Source organism: Acipenser ruthenus, chromosome 6 (genome assembly GCF_902713425.1).
Source record: "Acipenser ruthenus chromosome 6, fAciRut3.2 maternal haplotype, whole genome shotgun sequence".
NCBI lineage: Eukaryota > Metazoa > Chordata > Actinopteri > Acipenseriformes > Acipenseridae > Acipenser > Acipenser ruthenus.
The window spans coordinates 35,359,241-35,385,753 of NC_081194.1; the positions used below are offsets into that span (position 1 = coordinate 35,359,241).

Sequence of the window (26,513 nt, forward strand, 5' to 3'; positions counted from 1 at the left end):
AGTAATATAAAATTGATCAAAGTTCAAAACTAAAAGTTATGAAACACGCCTATCTGTTTGCTTTGGAGCGCCCCACAATGCATTAAAAAAAAAAAAAAAAAGAAGAAATAGATAAAACATACTTAATCCAATGAAGACGAACACAAACCAAATGGAAAAAGTAGAAGCCTGTGGGTTGTTCACCTTGCTTGCGGTGTGCATAAGTTCATTTAAAATTAACCTAATTACATTTTTTTAAAACGGTAAAAACAGAAATCAGAAATGTGTCCATATTTTATTGTGTGTTCAACGACATCTGCAATTACAGAACAGCTCTTTTAATTATTCAAGTGAGCTGAACCAAGAAGCCGTGAAAGACAGGAAAGCTGGGACAGGAAGTATTTATTTTTTCACGTGAACGGGCAAGTGCCGTTGTGAAGTGGAGGGACGCTGGGAACTAGTATTGTATCAGCCAACAGGTTTGATTTTTAATGAAAAAAAAAAAAAAAAAAAAAAAAAACAAAACAGGTTTTTGGTTCTGGACAGGTTTTATTTCCTGCCAACAATATACAAGAATGAAACTAAAAATGTAGTCTTGTCACTGTTTTAAGTTTAATTTAAATTGTATTTTTTTTAACGTTTTTTCGATGTTGGATACAGACACTTTTTATGGAGCATTTGGAGAAATGGTATGTTGTGAAATCAACTATGAATGTTTTTTTTATTAAAAAAATTAAAATAGACTACATTTTAGTGCTAACTTAGTCCTCCTTTATGCTTTTATGTTTACCATTGTTTGTCATTAAGTGGATCTATATGGTACGCGCTTTGAATAACAAACCGAGGTTAAAATATGACTTAAAATATTGGAAGTAAAATATAAAAATATGAAATGAGTGAAACATTAAATGTATGGCTGTTTAAACGACCAGATTACCAATGGGTTTAAACATATAGTCAATTAAACGTAGATTTGTTGGGGACTCCATATTGAGAAACACAGCAAGTTCAGTTCGCAGTTTGGACCTCCTTACTACAACAGTGTGCTGCCTTCCAGGAGCCTCTGTCAAGCACATCACTGAGAACGTGGACAGGCTCCTAGAACGAACAGGAGACGACCCGCTAGTAGTCGTCCACATCGGTACAAACAACATTGGAAGAGACAGACCAAGAACCCTGCAAAACAAATTCAGAGAGCTAGGAAGGAAATTAAAAGACAAGACCAAAACTGTGGTATTTTCTGGGATACTGCCGGCACCTTGCAAAGGACCATATGGACAGCTGGAAATACAAAATCAAAATGCATGACTGAAATCGTGGTGCACACAGGAAGGCTTCACCTTTCTTGAACATTGGAGCACATTCTACAACAAGGACTATCTATACAGGTGGGACGGACTGCACTTAAACAGAAAGGGAACCAATCTACTCGGAGAAAGGATCCTTGAGGAGGTTCAGAAGCATTTAAACTAGAAAGGAAGGGGGGAGAAAACAAAAAAACAGAAGGGAGACCACATCAAAACAAGGGCAACAACTCAGGTAAGACCACTATTAAATGTATTTATCTTAATGCTAGAAGTCTCAGAAACAAAATGTTAGAACTTGAAGCTACTGCACTAACAAGTAACTACGATGTGATAGGTGTTACAGAAACTTGGTTGTCTGAGAGTGATGGAGACGAATATAATATTAGTGGGTACACACTATATAGGAAAGACAGGCAGAACAGAAGAGACGGAGGGGTAGTGCTATACATAAGAAATAGTCTTGAAGCCCAGGTGTTAAATCAGGACAAAGAAAACAATGCAGAATCAATATGGGTCAGAATAATGGACACAAATTCAAAGGGCATAATAATAGGAGCATGCTATAGACCGCCAAATTCAGACGCTGAGCAAAATAATCTGTTATACAGTGACATTCGAAATGCGTGTAGAAAAGGAGAAGCCATACTAATGGGGGATTTCATCTTCCCCCATATAAAATGGGAAAACCTGATGGGGGGGCACGACGGACGAAATTGAAATGGTGGAAATGACAAATGACTGCTTCCTAAGGCAATTTGTCAAGGCACCGACTAGAGGGGAGGCATGCCTTGATTTAGTCTTTTCAAATAATGTAGACAGAATAAATAAAACAGAGGTCAGAGAGCCATTGGCAAACTCAGACCACAACATGGTCTCATTTGAAATATTTTTTAAAACCCCAAAAGTAATGACTAAAGCTAAGGTTTACAATTTTAGAAAAGCAAACTATGAAGTTATGAAACAGAGACTAACAGAAGTAGATTGGAGTAAAATAGAGAAAACATCCACAGAAAAAGGATGGCTGTTTTTTAAATGTAGTATTAGAGGCGCAAAACAATTACATCCCAAAAGTAGACAAATCTAAATCTAAAACAAAATGGCCAAAATGGTTTAATACATCAATTTAAAAAAATATTCAGCGAAAAAAGGCACTTTACAGAGTGTTTAAAAAGGACCAAAAACAAAGTACACAGAAAGAGTACTTGGAACTGCAAACACAAGTCAAAAAGGAAGTTAGAAAGGCCAAGAGAGAGATAGAAATCAATATTGCTAAGGGGGCTAAAATCAATTCCAAAATGTTTTTCCAATATTATAACAGCAAGAGAACATTCAAAGAGGAGGTTAAATGTCTAAGAGAAACAAATGGCACAATCATAGATAGCAAATATATTGAATGATTACAGGTTTTTACAAAGGAGGACACGGACAACATGCCCCACATGTTGACCTGTTCCTATCCAATTTTAAATAACTTTAGCATAACACAGGCAGAAGTGTTAAAGGGACTAGGAGCTCTTAAAACAAACAAATCCCCTGGGCCGGATGAGATCCTCCCAATAGTACTCAAAGAAATTAAAGAAGTTATTTACAAACCGCTAACCAAGATCATGCAACAGTCTCTTGACCCAGGGGTTGTACCGACAGACTGGAAAATAGCAAACGTAATACCGATCCACAAAAAGGGAGACAAAACCAAACCAGGTAACTACAGACCAATAAGCCTGACTTCTATTATATGTAAACTTATGGAAACTATAAGATCCAAAATGGAAAATTACCTATATGGTAACAATATCCTGGGAGACAGTCAGCATGGTTTTAGGAAAGGGAGATCGTGCCTAACTAACCTGCTTGACTTTTTTGAGGATGCAACATTGACAATGGATAATTGCAAAGCATACGACATGGTTTATTTAGATATCCAGAAAGCTTTTGACAAAGTCCTGCATAAAAGATTAATTCTCAAACTGAACGCAGTAGGGATTCAAGGAAATGCATGCACATGGATTAGGGAGTGGTTAACATCTAGAAAACAGAAAGTACTGATTAGAGGAGAAACCTCAAAATGGAGCGAGGTAACCAGTGGTGTACCACAGGGATCAGTATTAGGTCCTCTGCTATTCCTGATCTACATTAATGATTTAGATTCTGGTATAGTAAGCAAACTCGTTAAATCTGCAGACGACACAAAAATAGGAGGAGTGGCAAACACTATTGCAGCAGCAAAGGTCATGGCAAATGAAATTTAATAGAGAAAAGTGTAAAGTATTGCATGCAGGCAATACAAATGTGCATTATAAATATCATATGGGAGATACTGAAATTGAAGAAGGGAACTATGAAAAAGACCTAGGAGTTTATGTTGACTCAGAAATGTCTTCATCTAGACAATGTGGGAAAGCTATAAAAAAGGCCAACAAGATGCTTGGATATATTGTGAGAAGTGTTGAATTTAAATCAAGGGAAGTAATGTTACCTATTGTGTTCAGTTCTGGTCACCTTGTTACAAAAAGAATATTGCTGCTCTAGAAAGAGTGCAAAGAAGAGTTACCCCGGGTTTAAAAGGCATGTCGTATGCAGACAGGCTAAAATAATTGAATCTATTCAGTCTTGAACAAAGAAGACTATGCGGCGATCTGATTCAAACATTCAAAATCCTAAAAGGTATAGACAATGTCGACCCAGGGGACTTCTTTGACCTGCAAAAAGAAACAAGGACCAGGGGTCACAAATGGAGATTAGATAAAGGGGCATTCAGAACAGAAAATAGGAGGTACTTTTTTACACAGAGAATTGAGGGTCTGGGACCAACTCCCCAGTAATGTTGTTGAAGCTGAAACCCTGGGATCCTTCAAGAAGCTGCTTGATGAGATTCTGGGATCAATAAGCTACCAAACGAGCAAGATGGGCTGAATGGCCTCCTCTCGTTTGTAAACGTTCTTATGTTCTTTCTTATTTAGAGCCCTAGTTTTCGAAATTTAAATTATTAGTGTTGGCACATATTTTTTAGGTTTCAAACATACTCTACCATAGCACTTCTCTTACATTGCCTTGTACACCAGGTATACATCACATATTTTGAAGCACTACAACCGCTATAGATACCTCCAGTGCTTTGGCATAATATAACCTGCCCATACATAGCAGCAGTGCCATATATAGTGTTGTTACATAGAACGATTTGGTAGTGGACTTTAATATAACTTTTGTTTAAGTTATACAAATCAAAGTATCAAATTTTGCATGCAAATGACATTTAAATGTGTGATTTATAGTATTCACACATTATCAAACGGTTTCTGTTGAGAAAAAAAAAAAAACACACAGAGCGTGCATACCGCCTGTTCGAAGGTTTAGAACCAACTCCGAACTCCTGGCTAGTGAACGAACCTCCGAATCTTTGAACAGTATTCTAGTAAACCAGTAGAGAATTGAAAAGTCTTAAGTTTATATTAAAAAAAAAAGTTTCTTGCATTTCAAGTTTAAAACTTTGTTTTATGACACAGAACAGAAAGCTGTAGCGAGATAAACCACACACCTATTTTCCCCCCGAATTCAAGTTCGGTTGTTTTAGGCACTTTGTATTTATGTGTATTCCCAACAATGTTTTCCATTTTTCTCTCAGGCTCTTCACTCTCCATCACTTTACCAGCAGTCTCCTCTTTTCGTGGACGCAGGTTGTAGCGCACATCTAAGCGGCTGCTGTCCAATTCCGACTCAGTTTTATGCTTTGCAAAGTAAAAAAAATAAATGATTATGTATTTTAATATATTAAAGAAACATGTTCAACAAATGTATTCTGATGCAATTTGAGAAGCCATTTAATAATTTAACATCAAAAATTGCCACTTTGTCAAGTCAAAACATCAGACTATTAAGGTTAACTGATTTGTTCATTTTGGGCAAATGTCTGCATTAGATTCCCTTCCCCGTCCTTCCAGCAGGTTTTTGTTTTTTTGAAAGGATTGGCAAATTTTATAAATTGTTGCAGATGATTCAGTTACATAAATAAATACTGCTAAAAGGATTGAAAGTTGTGGTATTCCAGCATGATCAGATATTCACTTTTTAATGCATCTACTAGAAATTACCTCAATGTTTTTGTGGGCTGTATCATTCACCTCTTTCTTCTTGTGTGGATTATTGATATTATTTACGACAGATTTTGGCTGCAATTAAAAAAAGATATAAAAAGTTAGTTATTTTCATAACCCAGGCTCTCTGAAATAGAAATGTAGCAATTACAGAATGGAATATATCTCTTCTAGCCTGGGAGGGGCTGCAGATCGCCTGCTAACTACAATGATCTAGTAGCCTTCATTGGCAGTGATGCTAAAAGCAGACACAGCAACAGTCGAAAAGTCTCCTGCCAAATCAACAGCAGTGTAGCTAAAAGCCCTTAACACTGGCTGTGTCCTCTGTGGCTGTGTCCTCTGTAAGTCGCCTTGGATAAAGGCGTCTGCTAAATAAACAAATAATAATAATAATAATAACGAAAAGCTGGCTGAAAAAAAAAAAAGGCAGCTAGCGCAGGATACAGTCTATGTACAGAGGCAAACCTAGTACAGGGAGACAGCCTACGAACGCTGGACTGAAAGAAAAACAGAAAAGAATTAACTCACTAAAATGATATATAAAATGTATATGAAAAAGCGCTAGCAATAATTAATATCGACTCCCAAAGAGCAGAGCAGAAGGAGAGACCGTAAATTTAGTCACAGAAAAGGAGCTGAATCCCGAGGAAGTGGCGCTTCTTAAAAGGAGCAGCTTTGATACAAGTGCTCAGTTAATTTCAGGCTATAAGAGATATATCCCATTCGGTAATGGTTACATTTCATTCTTGACTTTTTAAAACAGACTGCGCTTTTACTCCCTGTGCACTAATATTTAGTACCAAATTATTTAATTTCGCTCTGAAAATGTGCCTTTGCTTTAAAATTAGGGCCCATGGTATCAATCTGCTGTAGCAGTAAACTCAATACAACTTAATTGCATTGAATATTTGTGCTGTATTAACTAGTGAACAAGATACAAAATGGTAATGTGGTTCTATTAAAATAGAGATCAGTCAGACACCAGGAAATCCAGTTACAAATTAATTTGAATCAGCCTATATAGTCTAGATCCAATATTTGTCCTAACAATAAAAACCTTGCTTCCTGGAAATTCACAAACTGAATTTATTAAAACTGATGGTAATGCAAAATCCAAAAGTTAGCATCCTCGAAATGTCTAGCATTTATTTTTTCCTACCAGTGGAGACATGGTAACTTCCAGGACCTCTTGCACCTTGACCTCTTTTCTGGCCTCTCTGCCACGGGAGGAGGAGCGGCGTGTGGTCCGGCTGGAAGAGCGGCGCGATGTCCTGCCTGGGGAACGTGAGCGACTGCGTCTTTGAGACGAGGAGTTCGAACGAGATCTCTCCCTTCTATTTTTAAAGAAATTCATTTTCTGATTTAAAAAAAAAAAAAAAAAAAAAGTTGGTTACAATGTCAAACTTTTTTCAGCACTTGTCTGACGTAAGCTCACTTTGCAAGACTCAAAGGCAACTGATTATTTTTTTTTTTTTTTAAACCACTGAAAATAAAAAAGTGCCACCAGTACATGCATTAATCTCATACACCTTTTAACTGTTTGTAATGTCCATGATAATCAAGCTGGTCTACCAGCTTGGTGCTAGACACAAAATCCTTTGTGAGCAACCTGACAACCAAGATAAGGAAAAAGCACAGCATCTGTCCTGAAAAAAAAGGCATCTGAAACAGATATACAAATGATATACTGAAATTAGCTTTTAGTTTATTTGTAGTTTCCTGTAACTACAAATAATTGTCCACTTAACTGTCTGCACCATTTTCTAAACTTCTTACCTGCATATCAGCCTCCCTCAGTTCCAGTTCAGTGCCATCCTTGTACTTTACTGTGTGGAGCTGAGTGGATGTGTCATAATCCATCACCTTCACCTCGTAATAGAGATTGCTGCCAGGCCAGCGCCCCATCACCAACTCCCCATTCTCAAACTTCCTGCTTGGCATGATTTATAGCACACCTAGGTAGGGAATAATTCAGAAATATTAAAATAAATACTTGCAATGTTTTTCGGTGGTCTATTTAACCATTGCTAAGGTCCACATTTTTAAAATACTAGCCTAGCCAATTCTCTATTTAGTATAAGAGTTAAGGACTGACAAAGGTGCATGTCACATTCTTGCACACTTTGTGACAAAGTGAACTAAAAAATATATGGGAAAGTGGTGGACAGTGTGTATATTGGTCCAAGAGTGACGAGAAGCCTGTATCCTCTCCATTGAATTTGAGTTACACAAGTAAGTTGTAGTCTTTGACTGCCCTTTGCATTTTTTTTGTTTAAATTTTTCATTCTTAGCCCCCAGGTAAATATTTTGGACAGTTTTCAAAACAAGTGTTGCTTTATTTTTTACAACACACGTTGATATGATAAACATGTATATGTGCTTCAGGTACTGTATTTAATTAAACGATGGCCCGTGTTACACAGAACACTAAAAATAAAATGTCAGATATAAAATATATTTCGTGGGTTTTGTGGATTTGCTATATTTTGAACTTATTTTAATACTGCACATAATATGGTTTTGAAAATACTACTTACCAAAACCGTGACTGCACCTGAACTGTATTACATAATAATTTCCTTTATTCCGATTCCAGTGGTGTTCTCAGTGCAAGATGTATATACAGTGCTGTATAAAATCACATACATTATATATATATATATATATATATATATATATATAAATTCCAAATTTCACATATTTTATAACATTACCGTAGGCTACTTTTTTTTTTTTTAGTCAATGATGCGGTTTTCGTTTTGCAAATCTACTGCACATAGTATTTTTAAGCACAAATACAATAGCCTGCATTTCAAAAGTCACTGCCGTAGCCGATTACTTATTCTTCCAGACGTAATGTGGGTTTTAACAGGGATACTACTTGCGCCGGGCCACGTTGTTAACAAGCCTGATGTCGTCCAGGCTTTACTGTGAAACTGCCTGTAACCAGGGAGGGTGTGAGCGCATTCTACTGGACTAGAGAATACAAACACGGGAGTTTAATTATGAAAACGCACGTGTAAACAAACAAGTAAAAAAGATTAGCCTGTCGTCAGACATGTCATGGTAATACAAAATGCATTAATTTACTGCGTATTGGTATTGCGTCTGGTCTGGGAAGGGGGACACACGGGCGCGTTAAGAGAATTTCAGCGGGACATTTTTTATTTCAGGGGGGCATTGGCGCGGCCTAGCGCGAACACTGATATTGAATGTGATTTTCAGATACTTTGCACATTTCCAATATACACGCTAAGTTTTTTTCTGTTTTAAATACCTGTCAGCGTTAAACAATTTTTTTTTTTTAAGTGGCAAAATGTAAAGTATGTTGTAAACTCACCTTCATTCTGTGAGGGACTGCACATCGATTAAACATATCGGCGCCGGTCGTTGCAGGTCACTGACCAAGAACTGCATCCATTAAATCATACTATTTACTGTTATTGTTATGATCTTTTTTTTGTAATACTGTTTTATTTTTTCACAACACTGTTTCACGCTGCGGTTTAGTCCCATATTTCTCAATTCCTGTTAAATCTTTTGGTAAACTATTGTTTTGGACAGTACGAGTTAACCCCGACCCAGCCTTGCTCAACACCGAGCCAGTATCAGATATCTTGCAAGGCCAGAGTTTCACGGTTCCGGCTCAGTTCAACAAAATGACTAGTGTGAAACTAGCCATACCGTGAGGGCTCGGCTCGGGTGTGCTAGTGTGAAAAGGCTATCTGATACCAAAAACTCATGTCAGGTAGGTCACCAGTCACCATGACTTCTATACCTTCAATAACTTGATCAAGAGAACGTAGGGCTCCTGATTTTCCAATCTTGGGAATGGCAAATTCCATTTTTCAAAATGACCAATTCATTAAGAATTAACAACAATTAGGGAGGCTGTGTGGTCCAGTGGTTAAAGAAAAGGGCTTGTAACCAGGAGGTCCCCGGTTCAAATCCCACCTCAGCCACTGACTCATTGTGTGACCCTGAGCAAGTCACTTAACCTCCTTGTGCTCCGTCTTTCGGGTGAGACGTAGTTGTAAGTGACTCTGCAGCTGATGCATAGTTCACACACCCTAGTCTCTGTAAGTCGCCTTGGATAAAGGCGTCTGCTAAATAAACAAATAATAACATAATTTGAACATAAATAACATTTTTATATTAACAATCTATTGAATTCATTTTTTTAAATTTAATTCCCTGAGATACTGTAGTTTTCAGGAAAAATATTTCTTAAAGCAGTCCACTAGTAACAATGTACTGTAGGTCAGTCAACAAATAAAGGTGTTTTGAAATAACAGATTATTGCTAGCATTACAATATACAGAATAGTCAAACAAGGGGCATTATTACAAAAATATACAATTTTCATAAAATTACAAATTAAATACAATGTTCAGGACACTTCTCTCCCATCTGTAGTGTCATCTGCAACAAAGCAGACTGGTTTATGCTGTACTCGCTGTAAAACTGCTTGCATGGGTTTCTCATATACCCTGGACAGATAGAGTTGCCTTGGTTAGAGCAGGGCTCTTAACTAGTTTTTTAAATTTAAGGGGGCCAGATTGGAAAAAAGTTAGGAGTAGGCAGGACAGAGTATTTTACTCTGCACGTTTAAGCAATAATAAATATTACAGAACTTGATGTTAATATATTGAACAAGACTTACACATTTTACCATATGAATAGAAATTTAATAATAGAACAGTGTGAGAATTTAACGGAGTACCATTACGAACATTTTAAAATGTATGTGACATATTAATAGTATAACTTAAGAAGAGATCAGCACTTCTACTTCTGAGCTTCTAACTACTGTGCCCTCTGGATAGGTTTCCAAAAGCTCCTTTTTTGGTTTCAAAATGCCTTTTCATATTGTATTCCTTAACTACTGACACACATTCATTGCACAATAAACACATTGGCTTTGCGTTCAATACAGTTGGTAAAATAAATAAGTATTTATTGGTCCACTCATTGTTGAATCTATAATTGTCACTAGGGGTGAGACCGAATAGTCGAACATTCGACTATTCGATAACGATGGCACCTATCGACAAGTGAATCCAACATTCGAAAGTTTAAAAAAAAAAAATGTATATATTGATTTTATTTTAAAGCCTGTACTGCTGATTGGCTCTCTATGTAGCGGTAATGAAGATTGACTGGAGGGTGGGATTTGTTATTTCTTGTCTGTGATTGGCTAAACTAGAACGTACCTCGGCTAACGATGGCTTCCTCACAGAAAAGTTCTGCATGGAAATACTTTGACAAAGTAAATGAAAACACTGTTAAGTGTAAAATATGTGCAGTGCAATTAAACTACCACAAATCTACAACTGGTATGTTAACCCACCTAAAAGCCAAACACCCTTCTGTGACGCTAGCAACGACAGAAAAGGAAAGAGGACTGCAACAAACCGCCATTGCATCCTTTGCGGTGAGCCCTCGTCAGTGTGACAACGTACGTGCTGAAAAAACATCAGCCCTTATTGCTAATATGGTGGCAAAGGACATGCTTCCCATAAGTTTTGTTGAAGGTCAGGGATTTCGGGAGTTGATGAAATTTGTGGAACCTGAATACACAGTCCATGCACGAAAAACCCTGCACTAAAACAATTACCACTCGACTCGAAAAAAATGCATGCCGATTCAGCAGCGTCTGTCCGCAGAAACTTGTCAAAGGCTGAGAAGGTGGTGATTACTACAGATGCGTGGACTGCACCGAATACCGAGTCGTACGTCATAATAACCTGTCATTTCATTGAGGATTGGGAAATGAAAAACGTAGTTCTACAGACTCGCGCCACGCCAGAGAGGCATACAGCAGAGAATCTCGCAAATGTGTTAAACACCGCTGTAGACCATTCGGGTTTAAGGGGGGAAATCACTGCCTGTGTTCACGACAATGCCAGCAACATCATCTTCGGAGTTTGTTGAATGGGACTCGAATTTGTGCTTTGCACACACTCTGCAGCTCGCCTTCAAGGATGGCTTTAAACTTGGTGCCATACATAATGTAGTCGGTGCAGCCAGCCGTTTTGTGTCACATTTTTATCACAGTGCAATAGCTACTCAGGCTCTGAAGTTGAAACAAAAACAACAAACTCTGCCTGAGCACCGTCTGCTGCAGTATTGCCGGACCTGATAGACATTGCTGATTTCTTTAAACAAGAATAAGTGATAATAATAATAACATGATAATAATAATGAACATTGCTAGCCTAACTATTCCTAAAGTTTTTGTTAGGATTTTTTTTTGCTTCCATGGAAGGCTAGTGCGTTAATGCCACTCAGGCCTTTTTGTTCATTCATTTATTTATTAATATTATTGAGCTAGCTACATACATAGCAAGCTATTGCCTATACAGGCTATTTATTTTTTATTCACTGGAACTCGAACGCACAGGTATGTTGCCGATTTGATTTAACGTAGACCGGTAGTCTATATGTTGTGTGTGGTTTGAAAACGTGGGAAAAGTAAATCGTTTAGTTAAGTGGACTGTATAAATTAGCTAGCTAGATAGTCTAATGCATTTTGTATTTCGCTGTTATGACCGGAAAACATTATTGCCACAAGGATGCTAACGTTAAGGCATTTGCCTCGCAGCTCACATTGCTAAACTATTATTGAATGAAAATTAAATTAATAATTGAATAAAAATTATACAGGAGACGCCCATATTTTATAAGCAAGCGTTACTTTTTTTTTTTTTTTTAAATTGTCACAACCTTTATAGTTCATTTGAAATTGTAATTAACGGAAAAGCTTGTGACAATATCGGTAAAAAAAATAACACTTGCTTGCAAAATACGAGAGTCTCACACGAGAGTTGACAGGTATGCTTATGTTATTGCTGCTATTATGGCATTTCTGTATGTTTCTTAATAGGAAGGTGTTTTTTTACATAGCCTAATGTTTATTTAACAAAGTTGTTAAAGTTGTTAGCTAAGTATTTTAAAATAAAGTTCAGAATTTATTGCAATTGCAATAATTGTCACTTTGCATTATTTCGCATTTAATGTAGGTCTCATTTTGAATGGGAGGCGGGGGGGGGGGGGGGTGGGGGGGCGACTATTCGATTAGTCGACCTCAACAGCTGTGGAATTATCGATAGCCAAATATTTGTCGTGCACATCCCTAATTGTCACCATGTTCTGTTCTTACTACAGTAGCTAGAGTACAGAGAGCAATGTTATAGCAACACGAGTTTTATATAAAAAAATAAATAAATAAATAAAAATAAAAAAATCGCTCCGAGTACGTAGTATTATTAAGGATAAAGGATAAATTATAAATAAGTTATAAAACTAAAGGTTTCATGTAAACCACTGTGCCGTTTCCTTGTGCTGAGTGGGTGACGGAGTAACATATTTGCGAGAATAACTAAATAAATGAATTCATACATTCAATTAAGATTTTTATTTTTTTTTTAAATCCAGGGGGGGTTGACTTGTTTTTTTCAGGTACCTTTCACTTTTCAGACTATTCCAGACTAGAACTCACAAAACAGCTCGTTTTTTTAAACAACTCGACTCACACAGCACACAGGCAGCGCCGCAACAGACAGAACATTACCGTAACGCCAACAAAACCACCTGTTTTATAGTTATCCAATGATCCAAATAAACATACAAAAATGTTTTATACAAGCGTCATCGCTGGGCTTCTGGGTAGTGTCGTTTTCAAAGCAATCCATTATTTTTTTTATAGGAGAACAGCGGTAAAAGACTGTTTGCACAGCTTTTTATAAAGGTGCAGAATTCCATTCCCAATGCCTAATTCCTTAATTCTGTCCGTGATTCTGCGATCGTGGAAAATCAGTAGCCCTATTTAAAACTACCTTTGATTTCCTGGCTAGAGAACAAACCTTCGAACACAGCCCTAGTGGCAATGATTATTTACTTAGTTTAACTATCAACATTATATTTATGTCCAAATGCTTAATTATCAAAAAAATGATTTAAATAAATAAATAAAAATAAATAAAAAGTGGGAAACAATATTTCCTATTCCCCAGAATGGAAAATCAGTGGCCCTATATTCACTTTTTATACAGCAGACTAGATGCAGATTCCCTCTAAAAAGTATCCAGCCCCACAACTACAGTGTGTGGCTCTGGGTTACACACTGTAGGGGGTAACAGCAGGGTCATTCTGTGTCAATTCAACCAGCCATATCACCACCCGTCTCAGATTTTCAAGAAACTCTATGAGGTCAGTGGCAGCTGTCTGGGACACACTTGCTGGGCGGGACGCCTTACGAGGTCATTGTACAAAAACCCCAGGTAGGCCCACTACATGTAGTTTTCTAAATCGCAGGGATTCACGAGTTTGAGATGAACAGATTTATATTTTCAGTTAGATTACATAGAAACAACCTAACAATATTAATCCCTCCAGTGCTACTGGGTTATGAATAGTGTTTGACTGTACTGGAGTTTTAAAAGAATGTTACTCACTCACGTGTCCAGTACTAAGCTTTGTGTCAAAACACAACAAAAGCCAGTTTAACTTTTTTCAAAGTGATAGACAACTGATAGACCAACGAGCTGAGAAAGGCTGAGCCAGCAGACTTTGCTCTATTGAACCAGGCTGCACTGAATGCTGACACAGGAAACACGTACAATACAGTAGAACATAAGGTTAATACAAGCAAATGGCAGAAGCAGCCTTGTATCTTATCTGCTTGTGGTGACAGTTTAAATGACCTGTATCAGTTAATGCCACTGTAGGTCACAATCAAAGCTTGTTCCTTTTTCATTTTTTAAGTTTAGATAAGAGCATGAACCACAAAGTGCCGTCACATATGTACAGTATTTCAGAAAAAAACTAATAAATAATCTAAATTAGGCATCATAAATATTTGCTCCATGAAGCACTGTCTAATCCAGTGGTCCTCAAAGTGGTGCCCGCGGCAGCTGTTCTTAAATTATGGGTCATGAACACATTTATGGCGGGTCGCAGCGTGGGAAAAATAAATAAAGCTTTAAACACGTTTTCCAACAAAAGTGTCACAGCAGTCTGTTGACAGTGCTGCTCATTTATGCTGTGCTTGTAGGTACTCTACATTTTTTTTTTTTTCCCAGAAGGGCCTCTGCAATACTATCAACCAACTGAATATCTGCCTTTTCTCTGCTGTAGCCCAAACATAAGTTCGCTGGGTGGGGCATAAACTGTGTGTTTCAGTTATAGGTACTGACAGTAAGTTTAACCAATAGGAGAGTCAAATATCTGAGTTTTATGAATATTATGAAGCTGTCCAATCATAACCAAGCACAAGCACTGAATGAAACTAGGCGAGTAAGTAACAATGGGAAAGTGAAAGATCTGACAGCTGTCCAATCATTCGTGAGCAGAGGCGGTGTCATGGCAAATAAATGATAAACGTGTGTGTGTGTAATATATATATGTAATATATAGGGTGGCCACATGTACAGCAGCAGCAGGGATGTAGTGACTGTGGACTGTTTACCATCGCAAACAGCCTCACACTCTGCATGGGTGGAGATCCAGGTAAGTTATGTTATGATTAAAAGCAAATGCGTGATCATCTTTTTTCTTGTTTTGTAGATGGATCTTACTCCTTTCCCGAGCTGTGAGAGAACCCCCCTCCCAGAGGTACACTTCTGTGATGTGGAGACCATACAGGATTGCACTGGAGCCGATGGTGGAATGCGGGAGGTGTGGTGAATGGTTCCATGGCCAGTGTGAAGATCTACAGCCAGATGACCTCAAGTATGGAGGAGTATATGTGCTCCATTTGCAGAGTTACACACATGGGTAAGTATGGTAAGTAAAGGCGTAACAGGTTTATTTTGTTTTTTACTGTATATCTTTTTTTGTACATATTATACTAACACTCCAATGTGGTAATGCCTGTCAAGCAACATTACCATAATTTACAGCTATTTACATGTGTATTGTTAATAAGACTCATTGTCTTCAGTGTTTATTTTTCATGAGTGCACAAACTACTTATTTTGAAGAATTTATTTTTTTCAGCAGACCCTGATTCTGTATTGATACCTTTTTATTTGGAGAAATATTGCAGATGCTTTTGCACTTTCATTTTTATTTGGTCTTAGTTTCTGAGCTACTGAATTACTGCCTGACTGCATGTTTCATACATTAATGCTTCAATTTCAAATTCGATTTCCATTCCTATTTACTGATATTAGACAATGACATACTATAAAAGTTAAGAGTATGAAATGTCCATATGATTTACTGATAGCACATCACTATAAATTGGTAATGTCATTTTTAGACAGGCAGCCTCTTTAAAGTCCTTCTTTTTTGTGGGTTATGTGAGAAGGCATTTTAAAGTTCTGTTAAACCTGCTCCTAACACCCCACTCCATAGGTCAGGACCTTGACGTTGTGAGGGGGCTTTTTACCAAAGCTGACCTGCAGTATAGTGTTTTTTTTTTTTTTCACTAATGCTTACGCATTAAGTCCTGGATAGCACGTTACAATGGAAAATATGCAATCTGATCATGTACTTGTTTTATTATGAAGAATACAGAAAATAAAGTTTGCTACATTTTTCAACATTTGCCTTTTTTGTGAATGCCTTTCTGGTTTCGACAACTACACCTGATACACAACTCACTAAAATGATTGAGTGCAGATTTCTGCTCGCCATGCAGTGCTCTGTTAAGGGTTCCCCAGCACTAAGACTGGACAACTCGGATCTACATTCACTTCTACTCTAGCATTTACACAAATCTGACATCCTCTATGCTTCATTAGTTAAGAGCCTGAATTATACACACTAAAGTCAGGGACAATATGTAGTGGTTAACAATCATATTGCTTCTAGTTCCAAATTTGTACTTTTGAGTGTTTGAAGTTATGGAAGAAACATTCTTATTTTATAGCATATGATATAATTTGGCTTCATACATATTTAACAAATGCATATACAGTATTACCGATAACAAAGGAACAACAACCAATCTGCAGACCTGCTTTGAGAAATGACAGGCTCCATTCCAGGATGAAGCCAATGATCTGACAAACAGTGTAGGAAGTGGCAACACATACCATGAGGGTGTATGACTTCATTTTTTAATGACAAGTTATATGGTTAAACTAAGAGAAATGTGTTTGCAGATTTAGTGCAAGACCATGCATGAATAATGCTAAAGATTAAATCTTTTGACCTGTTCAATCCTTTAATTTTTGACATTCCCTAAATATTTCTCACAATATACACTGAAGCTACTGTATAACCTATATTAATCATACTGCCTTATTGGTGTAAATAACAATATTTGTTGATCACAAACTTATTGGCACATTTTCAATTAAAGTCTGTGTAAGTTAAGGTTAGTCTTAATTGAGCTAATCACTATTAACACTATTCATCAATTAGAAACCACTACTTATCAATTTAACAATATTATAAAAAAAGAAAAAACATTAGCTGTAAAACACACATAGAAACTGAAGCAAAGTAGTTTGTGCACTCAGCACAGCATGGTCAAAACAAAGGAGTTGGATCCAGATGTGAGATGTAACTACTGCAGTAGCAGGGGAATCGATGAAGAGCGTTGTGGGGAAAAAAATCGTAATACAAAAATCCACAATAATCAGGAAGTATTTGAAGACTAATTCAACTGAAAGGATGGAAAGAAATGGACGTCCCAGGAAAAGTACGACTATGGCATAAAGAATTGTTTGAGCTGCTCGCAAAAATCCACCATTAACAGCCAAGGATTTAAAGAAACATCTGGTATAGCAGTGTAAGAAATAACTATACAAAGTCATCTAAACACAAAAGGCTTATACGCGACCTTAATAGTAACCACATTTCACAACAATTAAAAAAATTAAAAAAGCGTCTTGAATGATCTTTAGTTAAGGGTGTCAATAATTTTGTCTGCAACTGTATGTGTAATCATGACAAGTATAGCAAGACTATAAACATCAACATGACCCACAAATGTGTAGAAATTATTACCAGACTATACTTCTAACTTATTGTTTGTTATAAACATTTTTTTTATTTGAAAAGTTACAATTGTAATATAACGTTTGCGTTACAGTTGTGATCATTTAAGCTGTTCAACTTTATTATTATTATTATTATTTATTTATTTATTTATTTCTTAGTATATTATATATATATATATATATATATATATATATATATATATATATATATATATATATATATGTGTGTGTGTGTGTGTGTAATTAAACAATATTTAATGTATTTTATATTTGAAGTAAAAGCTCTTATGTAATCACGTGAAGAGCAGTCAAATAAAATACAACAATTTATGATACAAAAAACATTGTTAAATATTAAAAATAAATCTAATACTAATACGAATAAATGTAAAAAAAAACACGCAAACGTAATTCAGTAAGTAAAACAAGAGCAATCAAATAAAATACAACCATTTATGATACAAAAAAAACATTGATACAAAAAAATAAATATAATACGAATAAATGCCAATAAAAAAGCAAACGTAACTTTCAGTAAGTAAAATGCCAATGTTTTATCCTATCCTCTCCGCATCACGAAACCTAATCGTCACGTGACTCGTACGCTAATATGTCACATGACTCGCGGGGGTGGGGGGACAAATTTGGCAGGGGGGCGAAATTTGCCATGACACGGGTTGTTAATATGCCGGCTAAGCACTGAATTTTGCCGACTGTTATTGATAATACATTTCAGTATTTAGAATTTAATTCTCTATATATATATTTTTTAATTTCAACAGACAAGGGAAACGCCGTAGTAGATTTAGTTACCAACGATCTTTATGAGCGATCTTTAAACGGAATTCTGCCAAATTGAACAAAGCGAGACGCTATCTACCCTCTTATTTTAGTTTACTCATGGTTATCTGTGTAAACATACTATTTACAAATATTTGCATTGCGTATTTATATAGCCTAAATTATTTAAAGAATAAGCGCAGCACCCACAATTACTGTCTGAGCCTAGAATAACTCCCACTAAAACTCTGGGTAAAATGTATTATTTTCTCTTTCTATTATTTATATATATATATATATATATAACATTTCTTTCTTTCTTAGCAGACGACCTTATCCAGGGCGACGTACAATTGTTACAAGATATCACATTATTTTTACATACAAATAGCCATTTATACAGTTTGGTTTTTACTGAAGCAATCTAGGTAAAGTACTTTGCTCAAGGGTACAGCAGCAGTGTCCCCACTTGGGATTGAACCCACAACCCTCTGGTCAAGAGTCCAGAGCCCTAACCACTACTCCACACTGCTGCACGCACGCACACACAATGTCGCTGGAAGGATAAGAACCTATGCAATAGTGCCCGCAAACAGTCAAGTAAGATCAATTTATCATTTTATGCCCGTGCCCAAATTACTTTGAGGACCGCTGGTCTAATCAGTGGTATAATGCACATTACACAAGGTGGGGCTACACAGTAACACATGCACTAAAAGGCATGCTGACAAATACATATTCTACAACATTACATTCTTATTACACTTAAAATAAGAATGTATAACCCGAGTCGAGCCGAGTATAAACCCTTTGGGAACAGTTTATGGGAATGATTGAAAATCTAAAATTAACCAGGTTTTACACACATCTTTCCATTGTCTTGTTACAACGTGAATGTGCAGGTTGCAGCAAAACATTTTATTTGTATCACTAAATACCGATATTAAAACATTTCATGTGCTTTGTTTTTGTACCATGGCACCCTGATGTACTTGTGGAAAAGTACTATAATCAGAAATTACATCATACAACGTACTGTACATTAGTAACCTAATGAAAAATATAAATCGGTTCATCTCAAACTCGTGAATCCCGGCGATTAGAAAACTACAGAAATTTATTTTCTGTAGTTTTTAAACTACAGAAGTTTTATATATATATATATATATATATATATATATATATATATATACACACACACGAGTCACTCCTGTCAAACTTGTCAGACAACCAGATACGATTACGTTTCTAAGGCTAATTTTACAGAGACAAATATAGAAAACCATAAAACATTTCAGTATTCAAGTTTGAGACTATTAATTAAAAAAAAAAAAAAAAAACACAAACACAAACCACAAAAGCAGAGCTTTACCAATGCGATTTTATAATGGATTAGAAAATGCACTGCTCCTTTAATGAGGATCATTCTGTGACAACAAAATGGAGGGAAAACGTCATATATTCAAATAACAAGCTTACCGAATAAAAACATATAAAAGTAAATACTTTCAAATTAGTTACACATTGAAATACATTTTTTTTTTTAGCAAATTATCGAAAATCCATACAAGTGCATTTTTAGTTTTGGCGAAATTGTAAATATTCTTATTTTTGTTTATTTTAATACCTTATGAGCACTAATATATATATATATATATATATATATATATATATATATATATATATATATATATATATATATATATATATATATTATTTTGCCACAACGCACAAGGGTTAAACTAATTTATTAACAAGAAAACAAAAATAAAAAGGCACCAGAAACAAGCACACACAGCACGGTGACACTTCACATGGAAACGATGATGAAGTTAGGAAGCTTAAATAGTTAAACAAAATACCCAAACTGCACTAAATACACCACGCGTAGGACATGTGCATGGAAACAACCGCAGTTAACATACCAAAAATAAGTATTATATAAACACAAACACTCGCACTTATTGTAGGATTAGTAATTTTTTGTTTCAGTTTTAGTTTTGAAAAAAATAAGGCCGTTAAACTCAACATTACTAGTAGTACTACAAGGCTAACAAGATAACAAATGTAGAAAATAATAATTAAAACGTTTTAAACATGCCCAAGTATAGTCTACGCGCTAAATACAAAACTGTGTACTTACCTTGTTTACACGTTGAAATCAGGTGAACAACAAATTAATATATTATTTAAAATAATAATAATACGTTTTAAAAAAACGGCACTAATGCGTTCCTCCCTTACAGCGAGCCCCTAGCGGCAACGATGGCGCGAAGTATTCTGATTGGCTCTTAAGAAATTATTGAAAACTGATGTGATTATATGATTGGTCATATTGAGATTTTACTCCATTGTGGATTAGTGACGATGGCGTCTCTCCCCCACTCCTACATTGCGCTGCATGAATTTAATTTTTTGAGTGACACAAAATGGACGCAAAGAGCTGACAGGTTTCTGGAAGACGACAACATGCACACAAAATCTGCTTCTGTTTTTGCTAATTAATCTATAGCATCAGCTTTTAAAATGTAGAGCATTTGGATTGCAATGCTTAATACAGAGTACACACGTCTAGTATATGCAGTTTTTTTGTATTGCTAGACAAGAATCGATGCCAAAAATCAGGGACATAATTCCTGCGATCGTTTTATGGTTATTCTAACTACCAAAGTACAACACAAATAAACTGCAGCTCGACCGAATTGCATGGAAAGAGATGGGATTACATCATTATTTTAACTCAATGGCAAATGCAATTTCCAGGAAACACTTTTTCTAATTATATATATATATATATATATATATATATATATATATATATATATATATATATATATATATATTTGACAGTAGTTCTCAAACTGTATGTACTTAATTACAATAACATTTGAGAGTGATTTACAGTTGATTTTGAACAAAAAAGTGTATCGTTCTGTTATTACTGAAATGTAAAAATAATGTGATATCTTATAACAATTGTAAGTCGCACTGGATAAGGGCGTCTGCTAAGAAATAAATAATAATAATATCTAAATTTGATGAAGGGTATTAAAAGTCGATTTCAGTTTAAACCCCAGTAAGGTATCCACTTTGATTGCATCAACCTTATTTTTAATCCCTGGATAACCACACAATAGGTGGTTGATGCAATCCAGGGTGAGTCATTCTACCATTAGGGTGCCTTTTGCACCTTGTAAAAACATTGAAAAGCAACATGTATTTTTTCAATCAACTTTTTTTTTATTAGAAAAACATGCCAAAAAACACCTTTGCTGAACTTAACAGAAAACCTGTGAATAAAAAGTCATGAATCCCTGTCTAAACTATTATTTTGGGTCAACTATGTGATATATAAGCAGTAATTAGTATTTGCTAAAAGTATTTTAGTTGAAATACTACTGCAGAATCCACAAACTGCACTTTGAAGCACTTACATTTGTATAGAAAAGTGTTAGATAGCAGTATCATTTCCAAAAAAAATATTTGGGATGGATCATTCTCTTCCCTTTTGTCAATCAACAAAGCAAGTTATGTTATTATAAAACATAAAATAAGATATTCTGGAGTAATATATTTGCAAGTAACATAGTTGACATCAGAGTAACAGTAGACAAAAGTAATATAACTGAAGGGACAATCGGTTCATTTTTAACATGTGTTCACATATGTAAAGGTGTCGTAATCACAAATGTCATTGTGATACCATTAGACACTTTTTTGCCTTCAGATGAGTTGCAGCAATCAGAATTGTGTCAACTTGTTTCAATCTGAATCCGAGGAATTAAGCTAAAAAATATATTCATTAATACAGGAATTATTATTCAGTTAGTCCAATAAAAGATATTACCTCTCCTTCTCTTTTTCTAATAAATTATATAAAAATTCAAATGCATGCTGTATGCATTTACTCATACTGTAGCCTAACCAGGGATGGCGGCAAAGGGAGGTCTTAAACCTCCCCAAAATGTGGATGTATGGCCTCCAGTTCTGGTTGAGATGGTAAGCAGAAATGCTTTTATTATTATTTATTTATTTATTTATTTATTTATTTCTTAGCAGACACCCTTACTCAGGGCGACTTACAGTAATAAACAAAGGCAGAAAAGCAGGATTAGTGCGGAGAGTAACCTTAGTTCTGGCCTCCGCAAAAAACAAATACGCTTTCGCCACTGAGAATGCTTGCATTTCACCTACCCGCTAGCCGGAGGTAATAGCAAGCAGGAAAGACACAATTTGAATCACTGCTGAATGAAGTGGCTTGAATGGCGGTCTTGCAAGTGCGTCCAGCACTATATTGAGCTGCCAGCAAGGGACAAGGTCCTTTATAGGGGGTCTTCACCTCCGAGCACCCTTCAAAAAACTGTCCCACCAGGAAGTGTCAATTTAAATACGTCAGGTAGACCTTAAGTGTGGAGGGAGATTTCCCTTCATCAAACAGGCTCTGCAAAATTGCAGTATATCTGCAATGGGGCAAGTCGTGGGGTCCAGTGCACGTGACTGACACCACATCTGGAGGACACCCCATTTGTAGCCGTACTGAAGGGTGACAATGGCACTATCATATAAAACTCAAGGTGACTCAAATGTCTTTGCTCAGGGGCCAGACACAGAGCTGCAGAACTGTTGGGTCTGGATAAGAACATAAGAAAGTTTACAAAACGAGAGGAGGCCATTCAGCCCATCTTGCTCGTTTGGTTGTTAGTAGCTTATTGATCCCAGAATCAACAAGCAGCTTCTTGAAGGATTCCAGGGTGTCCGCTTCAACAACATTACTGGGGAGTTGGTTCCAGACCCTCACAATTCTCTGTGTAAAAAGTGCCTCCTATTTTCTGTTCTGAATGCCCCTTTATCTAATCTCCATTTGTGACCCCTGGTCCTTGTTTCTTTTTGCAGGTCAAAGAAGTCCCCTGGGTTGACATTGTCTATACCTTTTAGAATTTTGAATGTTTGAATCAGATCGCCGCGTAGACTTCTTTGTTCAAGAATGAATAGATTCAATTATTTTAGCCTGTCTGCATACAACATGACTTTTAAACCCGGGATAATTCTTGTTGCTCTTCTTTGCACTCTTTCTAGAGCAGCAATATCCTTTTTGTAACGAGGTGACCAGAACTGAACACAATATTCTAGGCGAGGCCTTACTAATGCATTGTAAAGTTTTAACATTACTTCCCTTGATTTAAATTCAACACTTCTCACAATATATCCAAGCATCTTGTTGGCCTTTATTATAGCTTCCCCACATTGTCTAGATGAAGACATTTCTGAGTCAACATAAACTCCTAGGTCTTTTTCACAGTTCCCTTCTTCAATTTCAGTATCTCCCATATGATATTTATAATGCACATTTTTATTGCCTGCATGCAATACTTTACACTTTTCTTTATTAAATGTCATTTGCCATGTGTCTGCCCAGTTCTGAATGCTGTCTAGATCATTTTGAATGACCTTTGCTGCTGCAACAGTGTTTGCCATTCCTTCTATTTTTGTGTCGTCTGCAAATTTAACGAGTTTGCTTACTATACAAGAATCTAAATCATTAATGTAGATTAGGAATAGCAGAGGGCCTAATACTGATCCCTGTGGTACACCACTGGTTACCTCACTCCATTTTGAGGTTTCTCCTCTAATCAGTACTTTCTGTTTTCTAGATGTTAACCACTCCCTAATCCATGTGCATGCATTTCCTTGAATCCCTACTGCGTTCAGTTTGAGAATTAATCTTTTATGCAGGACTTTGTCAAAAGCTTTCTGGATATCTAAATAAACCATATAGTATGCTTTGCAATTATCCATTTTCAAGTTGCATCCTCAAATAAGTCAAGTAGGTTAGTCAGACACAATCTCCCTTTCCTAAAACCATGCTGACTGTCTCCCAGGATATTGTTACCATATAGGTAATTTTCCATTTTGGATCTTCTTATAGTTTCCATAAGTTTACATATAATAGAAGTCAGGCTTATTGGTTTGTAGTTACCTGGTTCGGTTTTGTCTCCCTTTTTGTGGATCGGTATTACGTTTGCTATTTTCCAGTCTGTCGGTACAACCCCTGCGTCAAGAGACTGTTGCATGATCTTGGTTAGCGGTTTGTAAATAACTTCTTTCATTTCTTTGAGTACTATTGGGAGGATCTCATCCGGCCCAGGGGATTTGTTTGTTTTAAGAGCTCCTAGTCCCTTTAACACTTCTGCCTGTGTTATGCTAAAGTTATTTAAAATTGGATAGGAACAGGTCAACATGTGGGGCATGTTGTCCGTGTCCTCCTTTGTAAAAACCTGTAATCATTTAATATATTTGCTATTTTTTTTTCTTCATCTATGATTGTGCCATTTGTGTCTCTTAGACATTTAACCTCCTCTTTGAATGTTCTCTTGCTGTTATAATATTGGAAAAACATTTTGGAATTGATTTTAGCCCCCTTAGCAATATTGATTTCTATCTCTCTCTTGGCCTTTCTAACTTCCTTTTTGACTTGTGTTTGCAGTTCCAAGTACTCTTTCTGTGTACTTTGTTTTTGGTCCTTTTTAAACACTCTGTAAAGTGCCTTTTTTCGCTGAATATTTTTTTAAATTGATGTATTAAACCATTTTGGCCATTTTGTTTTAGATTTAGATTTGTCTACTTTTGGGATGTAATTGTTTTGCGCCTCTAGTACTACATTTTTAAAAAACAGCCATCCTTTTTCTGTGGATGTTTTCTCTATTTTACTCCAATCTACTTCTGTTAGTCTCTGTTTCATAACTTCATAGTTTGCTTTTCTAAAATTGTAAACCTTAGCTTTAGTCATTACTTTTGGGGTTTTAAAAAATATTTCAAATGAGACCATGTTGTGGTCTGAGTTTGCCAATGGCTCTCTGACCTCTGTTTTAGTTATTCTGTCTACATTATTTGAAAAGACTAAATCAAGGCATGCCTCCCCTCTAGTCGGTGCCTTGACAAATTGCCTTAGGAAGCAGTCATTTGTCATTTCCACCATTTCAATTTCGTCCGTCGTGCCCCCCATCAGGTTTTCCCATTTTATATGGGGGAAGTTGAAATCCTCCATTAGTATGGCTTCTCCTTTTCTACACGCATTTCGAATGTCATTGTACAACAGATTATTTTGCTCAGCGTCTGAATTTGGCGGTCTATAGCATGCTGCTATTATTATGCCCTTTGAATTTGTGTCCATTATTCTGACCCATATTGATTCTGCATTGTTTTCTTTGTCCTGATTTAACACCTGGGCTTCAAGACTATTTCTTATGTATTATTATTATTATTATTATTATTATTATTATTATTATTATTTATTTCTTAGCAGACGCCCTTATCCAGGGCGACTTACAATCGCAAGCAAATACAAATACATTCAAGTGTTACAATATAAGTCATACAATAAGAACAAGAAATACAATAATTCTCAAGTGTGACAAACCACAATTCAATAATACAGCAGATAATAGTGAAAGTTACATCAGGATATGATTAAATAGTGATAGTTACATCAGGATATGATTAAGTACAAAATACTACAGATTAAACACTTGGCAGATTACAATATTCTGAAGTACAGGATTAAATGCAGTAAAATAGGGGGCAGATAAGAGCAAAATAAAGCATATTTAAATGAAGGGTGATAGTGTCCCAGGATACAACAGAGGAGTTCTACAGGTGCTGTTTGAAGAGGTGAGTCTTAAGGAGGCGCCGGAATGTGGTCAGGGACTGGGCAGTCCTGACATCTGTAGGAAGGTCGTTCCACCACTGCGGAGCAAGGGTGGAGAAGGAGCGGGCTCGGGAGGCAGGGGAGCGTAGCGGAGGTAGAGCCAGTCTTCTAGTGCAGGCGGAGCGGAGAGGTCGAGTGGGGGTGTAGGGAGAGATGAGGGTCTGGAGGTAGCTGGGTGCAGTCTGATCAAGGCATCTGTAGGCTAGTACAAGAGTCTTGAACTGGATGCGAGCGGTGATCGGGAGCCAGTGGAGCGAGCGGAGTAGTGGAGTAGCGTGGGCGAAGCGAGGTAGAGAGAACACCAGGCGAGCAGCAGAGTTCTGGATGAGCTGGAGCGGACGGGTGGCGGACGCAGGGAGGCCAGCCAGGAGGGAGTTGCAGTAGTCTAGGCGGGAGAGTACCAGGGCCTGGACCAGGAGCTGGGTAGCATAGTTGGTGAGGAAGGGTCGGATTCTTCGGATGTTGCTCAGGAAGAATCTGCAAGTGCGTGCCAGAGTGGAGATGTGCTGGGAATAAGAGAGGCAGGGGTCCAGGGTGACTCCAAGGTTCTTAGCTGAGGAAGAGGGAGAGAGTGTGGTAGATTCCAGAGGAACAGAGATAGAGAGATCAGAGGAGGGGGAGGAGGAGGGAAAGAAAAGGAGGTCAGATTTAGAGAGGTTGAGTTTGAGGTGATGCGAGTGCATCCAGGAGGAAA

General features: G+C 36.7%; 1 protein-coding gene across 1 annotated transcript in view; it reads right to left on the reverse strand.

The window, feature by feature from the left end:
- lbr (lamin B receptor) overlaps positions 1 to 20,393 on the reverse strand; it is a 55,535-nt gene extending 35,142 nt beyond the window's left edge. Inside the window, exons 1-5 of the mRNA XM_034019264.3 lie at positions 20,258 to 20,393; positions 7,157 to 7,335; positions 6,540 to 6,737; positions 5,378 to 5,455; positions 4,825 to 5,014 (exon numbers count right to left, since the gene is read on the reverse strand). Coding sequence (XP_033875155.1) covers positions 4,825 to 5,014; positions 5,378 to 5,455; positions 6,540 to 6,737; positions 7,157 to 7,321 — 631 coding nt within the window. The 5' untranslated portion in view covers positions 7,322 to 7,335; positions 20,258 to 20,393. The remainder of the gene's footprint in view (positions 1 to 4,824; positions 5,015 to 5,377; positions 5,456 to 6,539; positions 6,738 to 7,156; positions 7,336 to 20,257) is intronic.
- Between the last annotated feature and the right edge of the window lie 6,120 nt (positions 20,394 to 26,513).